Source organism: Augochlora pura, chromosome 3 (genome assembly GCF_028453695.1).
Source record: "Augochlora pura isolate Apur16 chromosome 3, APUR_v2.2.1, whole genome shotgun sequence".
NCBI lineage: Eukaryota > Metazoa > Arthropoda > Insecta > Hymenoptera > Halictidae > Augochlora > Augochlora pura.
In genome coordinates this window covers 23,221,655-23,235,656 of record NC_135774.1, presented here as the reverse complement: position 1 = coordinate 23,235,656, position 14,002 = coordinate 23,221,655, and the positions used below count along the sequence as shown (strand labels likewise).

General features: G+C 41.3%; 1 protein-coding gene across 1 annotated transcript; it reads left to right on the top strand.

Annotated features, from left to right (window-relative positions):
• The first annotated feature begins 6,840 nt into the window (after positions 1-6,840).
• On the top strand, positions 6,841-10,543 carry Cpr16 (cuticular protein 16). The gene is made up of 3 exons (XM_078176631.1): positions 6,841-7,063; positions 9,225-9,532; positions 10,073-10,543. The coding sequence occupies exons 1-3, from the start codon at positions 6,841-6,843 to the stop codon at positions 10,541-10,543; spliced, it is 1,002 nt and encodes a 333-aa protein (XP_078032757.1).
• The last annotated feature ends 3,459 nt before the right edge of the window (positions 10,544-14,002 follow it).

Genomic DNA, 14,002 nt, shown 5'->3' with positions numbered 1-14,002 from the left:
CGGGAATAAGATAGTGGTGGATTATTGTACAGGTGGTGGCAGCCTCGGGCATCATTTCGACGGGATTATAAATGTTATGCGTGCCCCGATTTGGATTCAGAGGGAAATAGTTTCGGAGAATGCTGACCACGTTCTAGTCGAATTCATTGTTTTAATCACTGGTGGATCGAACATGGCGGCACGACTTATTTTCGAGCAATCGTTGAAGACTAAGGATGGTGATCGAAGAAACTGTTTCTCGAAAACAGAGTATTTTCATTTCTACTTGCTTATTTTGCATGTCTCCTTGTAGAATATGTGAAAACTGTTTGTTAATTGACTTATTTATTTAAGAATTATTATTTTATACTTGATAAACTTGAATGACATTCTAGTTGGTACTTTTAGCATTAATTCGTGGTTATTAAAATCACTGTATTCAGTAGGAATAATTTATCTCGGACATTTAATCAAATGCTTATTAATCTTAGAATAACTCCTTTTCGTTTCTCAGCATAGAGAAGTAACATTGTGTAACATACTACATATAACACATTATATATATTATTACTATTAGTACGTATGATACATTATAGGTTTTATATAACATATAACCCTAATATTTTAACATTTATTTTGTAGACAAATGAAAATTTTTGATAACTCTATAAGATCGTTCTAGGCTTAAATAATCAACATAATTCAAAACTCCGTCAAAGATTAAATTTGATCTTACATCTTAGTGTTTCCAGCATCAACTTCCGGTTCACCAAAAACCCTCTACTTCAAGTCTTATTATCAAATTCAACGTGCTACAATCTCTCGGGGCTTTACGACCAGGTTGTCCGCAATTCGAAAATCGTCGAGCGATCGAAACGTGTCAATTGTTGGAGGCAGCGTGCCTTCGTGGGCCCGAAATGACGTGGAATCGAAGAAGGCAAAAGGGTCGAGAGGAAGCGAACGATAACATCCCCGGTCGGATGTGCGGCGGAATGCGCGCGAGATCGACGGCTCGTACCGCGGCCAATAAACATTGATTTATCGGCCTGGAAATCGAACTCGGGGTGATTTGTGATCCTCGCCAGTTCTGGCCGTGCACTCGAGGGCCTCGCGGTGCGCCATAGGGCCCCGTAGGGCCCCGGTACACCAAGCGGCCGCTGGTGGGGACGCCTCTCGTAAGTGCACCGGGCATATCCACCACCGGGCTGCTATATAAGAGGATGCCTCCAAGAGCTCACACTCTCATAACCGTTAGCCGAGCCTTACCGGGATTATCCGGCAGCCGGGATAGGAAAAACTCGTGAAAAGTCCGAGGAAGATCGACGAGCCAACGTGTCCAGTGCTAGACCCGTCGGTACAACATGATACTCGTGAGTGACTCGGCTTTTACCCGTCTTCTTCATCCTCTTCTTCTTCTTCTTCTTCATCTGTGTCTTCTTCATCATCTGCATGGCCGTCCTCGTCTTTTTGTTGCACTCAGTTTCGTTCTTTCTGAACAACGAACGATCGAGTTTCTTTATCCGTTCAGCTACGAACGATCGATAATTTTCTGACGTACACGTTTGGAGATTCCATCGACTTCGTGTCAGGTTTCTTCTTAGCTGCGAGTGCTTTAGGATCGCCAGGTTGACAAAGCTTTATGTCTCTCTAATACTTTAATCTTACAAGACTTTTAATAGGCTAGTCCTGTACACGAATATATTCGTGAATAAAATGATTTTATAAAATTTGAGGTTGTTGATGTGACAGCGAAAGTTTTCCAATCAACTGTATTGATCAGGTCTTCGTTTTTAATCAATTCCTGCACAAGAAAAAATATTTATTTACCAATCTTTATTTCAGTCATAATATTATATCGTTATCTATGTACCAGTTTTTTCTTTGACGTTTAAATATCGACAATACAGGAGTATGATTTGATTTCAATTTAAAAGACGCCAATAATAAAATCCACATTCAGTGGATTGTATTCTAAATCTTCTCAACGAGCAAAGCATAAACAAGACAGTGTCTCGCTGAAACTTTGGAGCAATACTGTACGTCTCACGGTATATTCATAAAAATTGTTCACCGTTGTAGTGTTGCTCGGTAATGAGTTCCTTTAATGCTAAATGTATTCTAAAAGTTTTGCACTCAGAGTTATCCTCTTCATCGCTTGGAAGGCAGTGGTAATCATAATCTGAGTTTAGCAGCTTAGCACATCCAATGATTAAACTCTTAAGGTTCCTCGAGCTTACAGGCTCAAAGTTTATCGTAACTAGACTGCGAAGCTAGCGAGATTATACTTTTGTACTTGGGCGAAATTCGATCTTCTCTGTTTAGCAACTGGAACAAATTACAGATAAAAAGCAAACAAAATGGAAGGTGCCACGTAATTGAATTTCCAGCGCAAGGCTAAAACAATGTTCCAGTCAAAATTGAAGAAAACTTTGGTATATTAGACTACATGGTATATAGTATTTAACTATTTAACCCCTTGCACTATGACTCCTTTTGTCGCGTTGATTAGCACTTATTTGTTCTTAATATTTTCCTTAATAACAGCAAATAATTTTTATTTCTTGTATTGCCTTTATTTACTTCCGTTCCTAAACTTTGCTAATAGAAAAATTCAATCTGATTTCGATTTATAGGAAATTAATAATATTCATATTTAGTAGATCGTACACGTGGAATCTTCGTCACGAGTCTGACTCGTTATTATAGTGCAAGGGGTTAATCATCCCTCGATAACAAGTTAAACTTTATCCTAAGACAAGTCTAATCGATCACTGTTTTAATTCCCGAGGAGCTAAAAACGAAGTTGCAGTTCGAGCAACGCGAATCCGATCGAGGACTTCGACAGTCCGTGAAAGACTGGGAGAATCACGAGTCCCGCGAAATTGCCGAATAATTGATCGCGGCGACAATAATAATTAATTCGTTCGTTAGTAGGTGCTTCGAGGTCGTGCGGCAGTCGGTAACCTAGAAGGAAAATTGAAGCGAGGCTCCGCTGTATGAAAGGTTAAACTCGAATATGAATGGTGCGAAATTCGTAATTCGAAAGTAGTTTGCGACACAGTGCTTTTGGGGGGATGGAAGACGCGCTTGTAAAGAGAGCGGCCTAAGAGTGTACGCGGGCACCGAGCGCAAATAAGGGAAGTTTAATCTGCGCTCGTCACGGTTGTCATCTAATTTTCAAGTTTTACGAAGCAGCTCGCGGATGCAATCTCAATTAGTCCTCGCGGGCCAGCTTCTCCCCCGTCCCCCTCCGTCTCTTTATCTCTCTCTCTCTCTCCCACGATCCTTTTCTCTGCTTCTCCTGTGCCGAACTTGGAAGTTTTAAAGTGCCGCGTCTGCTTTGCCCTATTACAATTATATCTAACTGCATATTACAGTTTGCCTATCAAGAGGGCAGACCCGGCCTCTGAGGACTCTCATTAACGCCTTCGAAGCAGCGCGCGCGCGCAAACTTTTCTGCTGAACAGTTTTATGGTTTCGGCGCACGAATTCCTTGCGATTTAAATTGTTTCAATGATTCGATGGCTTCTGTTCTGGATGAAAGATGGGACTAATTATACTTTCTTATTACTTGACGAATTAGATTTTCTTGGATAATCTGTTGCTCAGTTTCCTCGCAACGTGTAACGGATTGCACCTACTTACATTGCGAGTTGTTCGTTTTCTTGATAATCTGTATTAACCCTTTGGCTACGGCAGTCTTTGGCACGGCCGTAGTTTTTCGTTAGACATGCATTTCTGAGGAAGTGTATTAAAATATTCAAAACATTGAATTCTGTTACGTTAAACCAATATTACTTGTAGTGAACAAGACTTTTAAGCTTTTTTACAATATATAACATAAATATTACACAATATATAATTAATCAAATTTAATAATAAACGGGGGCGAAATTTGATCTTGACGCCTATTGGCGCCTACAGTACCGGGGAAGCGAACATGTTTCGGATGCCAATAGGCGCCAACAGTAGTCAAAGGGTTAAATTAAATTTGCTTGGATCACGAGCTGATCGTTCTTGCCATAATATTACGTACTGAATTAAGCTTGCTCATTTTCTTGGCAATGTGTATTTGCATTCAACTTATTGACATTATACATAACTAATTTGCTTGACAACGCGTTTCGAATTAAATTTGTTTAGATTATATGTTACTTATTTTTGTCACAAAGTATAGTAAAATAAACTTGCTTAGACAATATCTTGCTCATTTCTTAACAAATCTCTAGCTCCTTTCATTGCAGTCATTAATCGAAAAGCATACTTGATAATCTCGGAGATTACGTGCAATGTCATTACTCAGTCAAATGTACTCATAAAATTGTTTAAATGTAAAATCACCAACCTCTTGCACTGCACCAAGGAGACAGACATGTGACGAAGATTTCATACGGATTGCGTATCTATTAAATACAAATATTATTAATTTCTTTTACAATATTTATTTTTAAAAAAGATCCTCTGGCAAATCTAGAAATGAACTGGAGAACTTATTAAGAAAAAAGAATGATTAAACCAAGATAGCTGTAAAGGAGATTGTAATACAAGAGGTTAAGAATGATATCAGCTAGAAAACATAGTTCCATCGGCATTTCTAAGTTCCTTAGATCGTAGCAAAGTGTATGAATAGCAATCGAAGGTGGAGGAAGGTTTGTAAAATCGTTGAATTGCGCGGGTAAACCAGCGGTTGCGGCGTTTGATTTAATGGACGTTCGAAAAATGTGCGGCTGCCACGCGATGAAAATTGCGGGTTTCCGTGGGTTGTCGAGGTGTTTCCCTTGATCCGTTGGAAGCGGCGATCCGGAATGATCCGCAAAATAATCTCCGGAAGCCTGCAACTTCTCGGTGCTCTTCGGGGTAGTAGTTCGTCGAAGTTTCGCGCGAGACGCCTTATTAATGCCGGTAAACGCTTCCGTGAAATGCTCGAACATCATTTAACTTTTCAACAAGTCGGTATCGTTGCTAACTATCGATAATTGAATCAACGAAAGCTTGATTTTCCGGCCGCGCAGCCCAATAGGTCACCGATCATTTTCGTGATCCTGTCGCCGCGTTGCACGACGATGACTGCATTATTTCACGTGCGAGATTTACATTGTCGTTTTCACCGTAGAAACATTTCCGCTTGTATCGACAGAACTGTAGCAGGCGCAAAATGAAGTACAATTAATTGTTGCAAAATCATCGCTAGTTGATTAATTCGATCGCTAGTTTTGTGGCATTCGTCTTCGTTTCGTCTATTATTCTACTCAACGATTTATTTCGTAGACATCTGTGAATTTACAAGGTTAGCGAAACTCGTGTCAATGTAATTCTAGAACGTGAGTCAATCGATTCATCTAAATAGAACATAGCTGATTGTAAAACTACCCTTTAACTTAGTAATTTATTTAATAACTTGAAAATAATATTCTTGGAGAATAATTGATATCTTTTAAGCATGTTTTCTTTCTTCAATATTCTAATATGAAAGTAGCGATAGAAAACTATTTGTCTCTAACCTTGTTGTAACAGTTGCTATATTAACCATTATTAAACTACCATCATATAATACAATGAACATAATTGATAATTTTTCAATTATCCAATCTCTGCGATCATTTCTACGTAGAGAAATGGTTAGAGCGAAGTGTCCAATAAAATGATTGACATTGCAATATATCGTAATATTTCTATGTTTACAGGGTGATTAAGCGATTCGCGCATAACGAAATAACAGTGTGAATTGATTTTCCGCTTTGTTGGGTAAATCAAAGGATCCGCAGCTTGTTTAGCTTCGTCAAACGACAGCTATATTAGTTGCCGGCGATAGTTTGTACATTCGAGGGACGGCTAGGGGATTGAAAGCATTAATATACAGCTCGCAGAGCGTTCCGCCAAGTGTCTCAGACAGTGTTTAAGTTTCCGGGGCGAGCGGTATCGCGGCTAACTAGCGATAACCGAATTAACGAAAGTTCAATTTCGCGGTCGCGGAAGTCAATGGGTCACAGTTTCCACGGTAATAACGGGGATCCAACGATCTGTCGGAATCTATATACCAACGGCGCTTACCGGCGGGAGAATCATGCGGCGCTTTCCAATCGCCCCACGGGGGCCCCAACCCCCCGCGGAGTCGGTCAAACATTTCCACAATGATGAAGACTATCGGGACAAAATCTTCGTTCGCTAAGCTAAATATCGAAGGCAGTGCCCGACGAGCCGGAAGTATCCACGGTACACAGAACATCCTGGGGACTTTTCGTTTGATTCGATAGAATTCGATTCCCGTGGAAAATAGGTCAGGTGTAAATTGCTAAAATGTCGTTGTCGAACCGCGTTTGCCACGGCTCGATACCCCGTTTGAATTCGAACGATTTTGCGTGCACTTTCAATTAAACCTTTTCGCACAGTTATTTTCCCATTTTATATCGGAGCTTTCGTTCGGAACTTCAAACTTGACACGTCCGTAAGCCCGGCTCGATTTTCCTCAGACGTTCTTCCTCGAGGAAGAACCATCTTCACGCTAGAACTACTGGACCATTGAAAATGACTCGATGTTCCTACATGGTAGTCGTATTTGTTTTTAGTTTATTTTATGATTCTTTTTCTATCGCAGCGGCTTCCACCTGTCGCTTCGCACTTACCTCTGTCTGCTCGACCGTCGTTACTTCCCTGCTTTTTCTTTCCAAGAATAAAGTGTTCTACCCGTTGAAATATTGAAAATGAAAATAAAGGAAGGAAGGAGAAGAAAGAATTTTATTTTAGTTCCACTGTCTCCGAGTTCGCGTTTCAAGAATCGAGATTAGATCGACTCGCCCAGTGAATGAAGCATGGGGAAAAGTTGCATGTCTCGGAGAACACTGTTGGCAACTGCGGCAGCAGATGGAATCAAGGAAGCGTTTTCCTTTGCAGAGAATTCTATTTGGCCTGTTCCTCGGGCAAAGTTTCGCTACACCGATCGCGAATGTTTGGCTGAGCCCCCTGGGACCAGTAACACCATTACGCCAGTTCCACATACAGGACGGATCCGGGGGATACCATTACTCGTTCACCGGGCCTCATCAGGCTAAATCGGAATCCAGTCTGAATGGAATTACACGGGGCGGTAAGTTCTCGCTGTTGTTCACCTGCTTTGATTCTACGGTCGCGTCCCCCGATTCGAAAAGAATTTGTCGGCATTTGCGCGGCTCTAACCCTTCCAACGCCGATCCTCTCGTTCAGACACGTGACAAGACTTGTGGTATTTACAATTATGGTACTTACTGAGTAACGAATTTTTGTTTCGTATGATTCGCATCGTTGCAGACTCGTGCCAAATTTCATTTAACCAGCTAGTTGTTTTTCGACGAGTTTAATACAAAATGTTGCCATACTTCGATGACGAGTATATTCGTTAACCCCTTGCGCTACGATTCCTTTCGCGCTGTGTTGATTAGCACTTATTTGTCTTTAATATTTTTAATAATAAGACCAGACCATTTTTGTTTCCTTTATTGTCTTTAAGTAATATTGTTTCTACACTTCGATAAGAGAAGAATTTATCTTTATTTCGATGTAGAAGAAATTAATAATGTTTATATCTCATAGATCTTGCATGTCGAGTCTGACTCGTTATTATAGTGCAAGCGGTTAAACACAACATACTGTAGTATCCTTGACTGTATTAGATATTTTACGAAGTTGTTGTATTTGAACAATATATAAAGAAAATCAATCACGTACTGCATAATTACTATAATTTATACACTTTTTGGAGCATTTTATGCTATAGTCGCCGACCCCGAATGGTTAATCTTTGGTGTGGGGAACAGCGAAAATTTAAGGTCAAGTTGAATTTTACTGTTCCAGAAAACAGTAAGCTTTCAAGCTTTCATGGAAAGTGATTTTAAACTTCTGTCGAAACTGTAGATTGAAACGTAATTCGATCGTAGATTAATCTCCGTTTCTAGCGGAACAGGGAGAATCGAATTTACTGGCTTTGGTGATAAATATGTTCTGCCGTGGCACTGAAAAATTACCGTGTTGCTACATTTCAACAGTCGTGATAGAATCTTACGATCTGCAAAATTATGATCTGTAATCGGTTTATACTAATTGAAAACATTTCCACGCAATCAAAACAAATAAATGAATCGATCGATGGAATAAATAATATATTAATGAAATAGATAAATTGACACAAAATGTTGTATTTCTTTGGAATATTATACGCTATTCGTCGTAAAATTATTCGTCATAAAATTTATGCTTGATTAAGACAAGAATTGTAGCTTGAAAATATTAATATTTATTTTTAAACATCGCATTGATGGTACGCATTAAAAATAGTATTAGACGGCACGCACGGAGTTCAGCGTCGATTTGAATATCAGTCCCCACGTGGGAGAGTAATGCGCGTCTTCATTAACAATTGGCAGGTACGCTCGTAAGCGGCATTTCTGCTCGATGACTCGTAAAAGCGTGAATGGCATACATTCCTTTCCTGAACACCATGCGGCAGACACCGCGGCCTACGTTCGCGAGTGATTACTTTTGAAACGATGATCGATGTGACGCAACGAACGCCCAGGCAAAGGGTCCATCTGCTATTCTTTAGAACGTTGCATAGGCTCGTTGCCGCGTACGCGTGCTTTTAACGCGACGAATACCGTTAGCAGTCGTCTACAGGACGGCTCAGGGGAGAAGGAAGACGTGAATGCATTGTCAGAATCAGCGATAGGAGAATTCAATGCTTAACAGTACCCAATTGTCCGTTTTTCATCGCGTAAACAGTAATTTCATATTTCTATGGAAACGACTTACACCTGTTACTTATACAAAAAATTACTGTTAATTAATTAATTGCTAGACTATAAGGTCTTACAGATTGAGTTCAAACAGTTTATTTTAAAATAGTAAAATCTCGAATAACTGATATTTTTAAAATGGAGTAAAGACAACATAAATAGTTAATATAAATCAATTCATTTAGGTTAGGTTGCAATGGCAACATAGCGACGTAACACGTCCGTGAGAACGAAGTGGTTAACAGTACCCAATTGTCCGTCTTTTATCGCGTAAACAGCAATTTCATTTTTCTAAGGAAACGACTTACACCTGTTACTTACACAAGCAACCATTAATTAATTAATTGCTAGACTATCAAGTCTTACAAAATTGAGTTCAAACAGTTTATTTTAAAATAGTAAAATCTCGAAATAACTGATATTTTTAAGATGGAGCAAAAATAATATAAATAGTTAATGTAGATTAATGAATTCATTTAGGTTACTCGTACATCGACGCGAATGGAATACTGCAAACCGTGACATACACGGCGGACGACCAAAACGGATTCAGAGTAAGCGCCAGCAATTTGCCGCAGCCGCCGAAAAACGATCTCCAGGAAGTTCAGGACACGCCGGAAGTGGCGGCCGCAAAGAAGAGCCACTTCGAAGAGCTGCAGAAATCACGGCTGAGAGAGCAACCGAACTATCAATCGAATATTTTATCGTACAACATTATACCACCGTATTACAGTTTCTCACACTTGAGGAAAGACGACGAGAAGAACTTGGCTGTTAGGGAAATCGCGGTAAGCTGAACACTAGGTATCGTTTAAACATTGTTGAACGTAATGCTTAACAGAAAATTCTATATAACATTTAATCGTGCTAGAATGAATTTTGAAAAATTTCTTAACTCTGCATCGTTTGATTCTCCTGTAAGAAATCCACAAAGATGTCTATGGTTCGTATAACTCATTCTTCATGTGATAAGAATCATTAAATTGAGAATTGAAGAATTATAATATTAAATTATAATTAATTATAAGAATTATAATATTGAATTATAATATAATAATAAATTGAAGAATATGTTATCTCTGAATCCACATATAATAAGCACCACTAAATTTATTATCTAACAGAAATTCGTTTGTTATTCATGCTAGAACGAATTGTAAAGATTATTTCATTCTGCGTCGTCTAGTTTTCCCTTGCTACATTATCAAGAGCGAACTTCCGCCCTTCAACTTCTTAACGAGCTACCGAAACAAAAATCACCATGAACCATTAGTTTCGAACTTCCAACCACGAACTCCTCAACTTACCGAAACAATTCATCTTTGCAGACCTCGAAGAACCCGTATCTGCTGTCTCAGGCCGAAGCGGAGAAGATCGAAGTACCGAAACCGGATCCGTCCCTCGCAAAATTCCCGTCCTCGTCGTCGTCGTTCACCGCTTCGTCGTCTCTGGGCCAGCAGAACCCCGAAGAATTGCGCGGGAACTCGCTGCAAATAGGAAAACTGGTAACCTTGGACGGGATTCAGAAGGCGGCGCCCCTTCCAGCCTCCTACGTGCTGCCGGTGCTGCCGTATCGGCTCCTGCACAGCGCTCTCCATCACACACAGGACTCATTGGGCCAATACGATTACACGTACGCCGGTGACTCGAGCGCGAAGACGGAGTCCAGGTCCCTGGACGGGACCACCAGAGGTGCTTACAGTTATATCGACCCGAACGGCGTGTTACAACAGGTCCATTACGTCGCCGATCAGAACGGGTTCAGGGTTTTAGCGACCAATCTGCCGGAAGCCAAGTAACGGAAGGTTCCTTTGTGCCGGAAGGATCACGGGCTCGGGAGCCGGGCACCTGGCGAGACAGTTTCGCGGCACATCCCCTCGGGGGAGAACTGACCCTTCCTCGGAGGATCTTATCGATCGTTAGGCTTCTCTACTATTATGCGATTAGGGGCCGTCGCCGGAGCGGAAGTCGGTGATTCGCGCTCTCACTGTCACGATCCGTCGTAACATGGTTTATCGTGGCGCTACAGATCACCGTGGACGCTCCGGCGCCGTTACGGGCCGGCTCGGTCGCGTCCTGGATTTCATCGTCGAATTTTCGGAAAGAGGGCTCTCGGTGAATTCTCTAGCTTCTCGTTGCGGATATACTTCCGTTTGGAGTTCTTCGGAATTCTCTCTTTCGGTTACGAAGAGGATTAATAAATAGCTTGGCTTGTTCGGCTTCGTCCGGCGTGGTTTAACTCGGCTTAATTTGGCTCGACTCAGCTTTGTTCTCATAATGTCCAATGGCGGTTCCGTCATTTTTAATCCGCTCGCAGCGCATGTTTTGGAATGTTTTCCAAAGAGAATTGCCGAGTGAAAATTCTTATTTCGTGGACGTAAAAAGATGTAACTTTAACTAATCCGATATTTTCGAGTCAAAATGTTAAAAATTGTCATTTATTCGTTTCAATGACTCTGGGACATCGACGTGTAATTGGCAACCTATTGGAAATTCGACGATCTTAAATTCTTCCGTCTTGTTAATCTTATCGCGCGTATAAAAGTCCACGGTCTGCTCGTAACAATCGCGATTCCAGTAGGTTCGAATCGCCAAAGATTCGTCGCGACGAAAAAGCGGAAATTACGCCTGGCAATCGAAAGTCGTATTCGCGGCTTCTGATGGCACGGCAATCGAGTTCCGATCGTGGAAGAAATTGATCGGCCGGAGCAGAGCCGAGAGAAGAATTAAGGAGGACGAGGACGGAAAGTCGATGGCAGCGGTAGCAGCTCAGTTTTCGACGAAAAATTCTGCGGAAGCGAAAGGTCCTCCCTTTGACGGTGATTTTTCAGACGTGGTTAATTTATACCGTGTAATACGTTCTGGAGATGAGCTGCCACGCCGAAGGAAACAAGCTTCCTCGGGAACGTAATTCGCATGGAGCCGGGCGCGCGTGGCTCTCCTCTTTTTGCGAGCTTTTTCAAACGAACGTGCGCGCCCGATCGCGGGGGCCCCCGGGTCAATCTTCGCCGCCCCGATCGCGAATACTCTCGAACAGCTTTCACGCCACGGGATGCCCGGTTGGTGCGGGGTAATCAAACTTTCTGAATGCTTTTCGAGTTCGTTCGAAGCCGACGCGGGACGCGGGCGGACGCGGAACGAAGCGAATCGCGCCGCCTCCGCCGCCGGGACGAACTTAATTCGCATTCGCCTCTCCCTTTTAATCGTGTCGCGGTAAGTCGATTCACAATAAATTATTCCATCTACCAAACGAGTTCTTTATTCCCCCCTCTTATTCGCCGCTGGCGACTCGATTACTACTCGCGCGTTTCAACGTTTCTGCGGATTCGGCTGACACCGGCCGATAAGGTAATCAACACCGGCAGGGTGCGTTAGGAGTTTCTTGTCAAAATTAGCGTGTTTCATATGGCCACCATTTTTTAATTGATTCTTTGATCTCTGTAAGTCTAAACAAATTATTTCGTCACCCACTAAATTAAAAAATTGAGAATCAAGTTAAGAATCACTGAAAAACAACAAAAAGAGGTAACAAAATGAGGCGAAAACATTTTTCAATTGACATAATTTTTCATCTAATAATAAGATTTAACGATCCTATGAATTTATATCGTCTACTTTTATTTTCTAATGGAAAAATAATAATTCTCAATGATATTAGACTCTTGTATCTTTTAAATATAATTGAAAACAGTCCGACTGTTTGCACAGTTATAACCTTGCACGGTTAAAGTACATTCTAATGGAAAATTGCGTAATCGTATCGTGTAACGTTATGTATCGTATCGTCGTAAAGGAAGATCGATCAACATGAAGCAAACAATAGTATTTTTGAAAACATGATCGACAGCTCGAATATCAAGTTGATAATATATTTACATGTAAATTATTACACATCTGTTTATTATATATTTGAAATGCCGATCATCGTGCTTACGTTCTTTAGCAAATAAACTAACGAAAGGACCGCTGTACGAAGCCAACACGGTATTCAAAAGAATTCAACGAACAAACGAATAAATTACTATCGGGGCTGTATTAACGACAATGCGATTATACGATCGGGAATGTCACGGTTTGGTTAAAGCACCCTTAGCTCGCGCGCTCTGGCCGCGGGGGGGCTTGTCCAGCAAAATTCCTCGCGGACAAACGTCAGCGTGTTTTACAAAAGCAGTCATCCTTTGAGGATGAATTCGGTAATTTACTGAATAGTCGGCTCTCGCAGTGTATCATCGACGTGATTCCGCATTCCTAGCGGGCCGCGGCTGTTTCCGAATCGGAATCGGCTTTGAGGCCGGATTTGAAAATTTAATGAAACGGGACTCGGGTTGTTTGCGCCGGTATCGTCGACAGAATGAATTAAATGAATAATTTGCTTTGATCCAGAATCGGGGCGAGGACCACGGCCGTGACGAACAATAACGATTAATTAATTAAAGGAGCCCTGCGCGCGCTCGCTCGCTCGCTCATTCGAACCAACAAATTCTCGATGTTTCTATTTTCGTTCTTTCGCCGTACGCCGGAAGCGTGCAACAATCGCGGAGGCGTCGATGTATTTAATTATCATTAGTCCCGGCCGGCTTATATCGCGTAATTGAATTCATTGATTCGATTTCAAATTATTATTTAACTCTCGTTCCGCCGTTCAGGGCTATTTCACACACTCCTCGACGATTCCGAGCGAAAATCGTGCGCGCCGTTTTATTGGGTTCTAACGTTAATTAATTCGGTTGCAGGCATCAACGCATTCGGGGTTTCGGGGGATTCAATTATCGAGTTCCGCTGGCTTTTCAATAATAATGAAGCTTTTTCGATCAGAGATATCTTGCGAAATCTTTTATCACGTGAATTTAGTTGGGAACTGAGTTGGCCAGCCAAGTACAATCTGATTAATGATCATGACTCTGGGTAATTATTATAACTAATTCATAATAATTGGGCGAAAAGTAATCTGATTGATGATTAACTATTATAGCTCGTTACTTATTAAAAATTACTAGAAAATTAATTGTAATAAATAAATCGAGTTGTGATCCATGCTTTTCAGTGCGCCTCAGCTTTCGCAGAGCAACTCGCAATCGTGATTTGTTAACATTTAAGCGGAAATGAAAAGAGGACAGGACGCAAGTGAAAACATTCGCAACGATGCCTTTCAACGAAATGAGATTTGCTTTTCGAAATTTCAATCTCGTTCGAACGAACAGATAAAGAACGGCAAGTCGGAGTTTATTCAACTCACGGATGTTGCTCCTCGGTCGTCG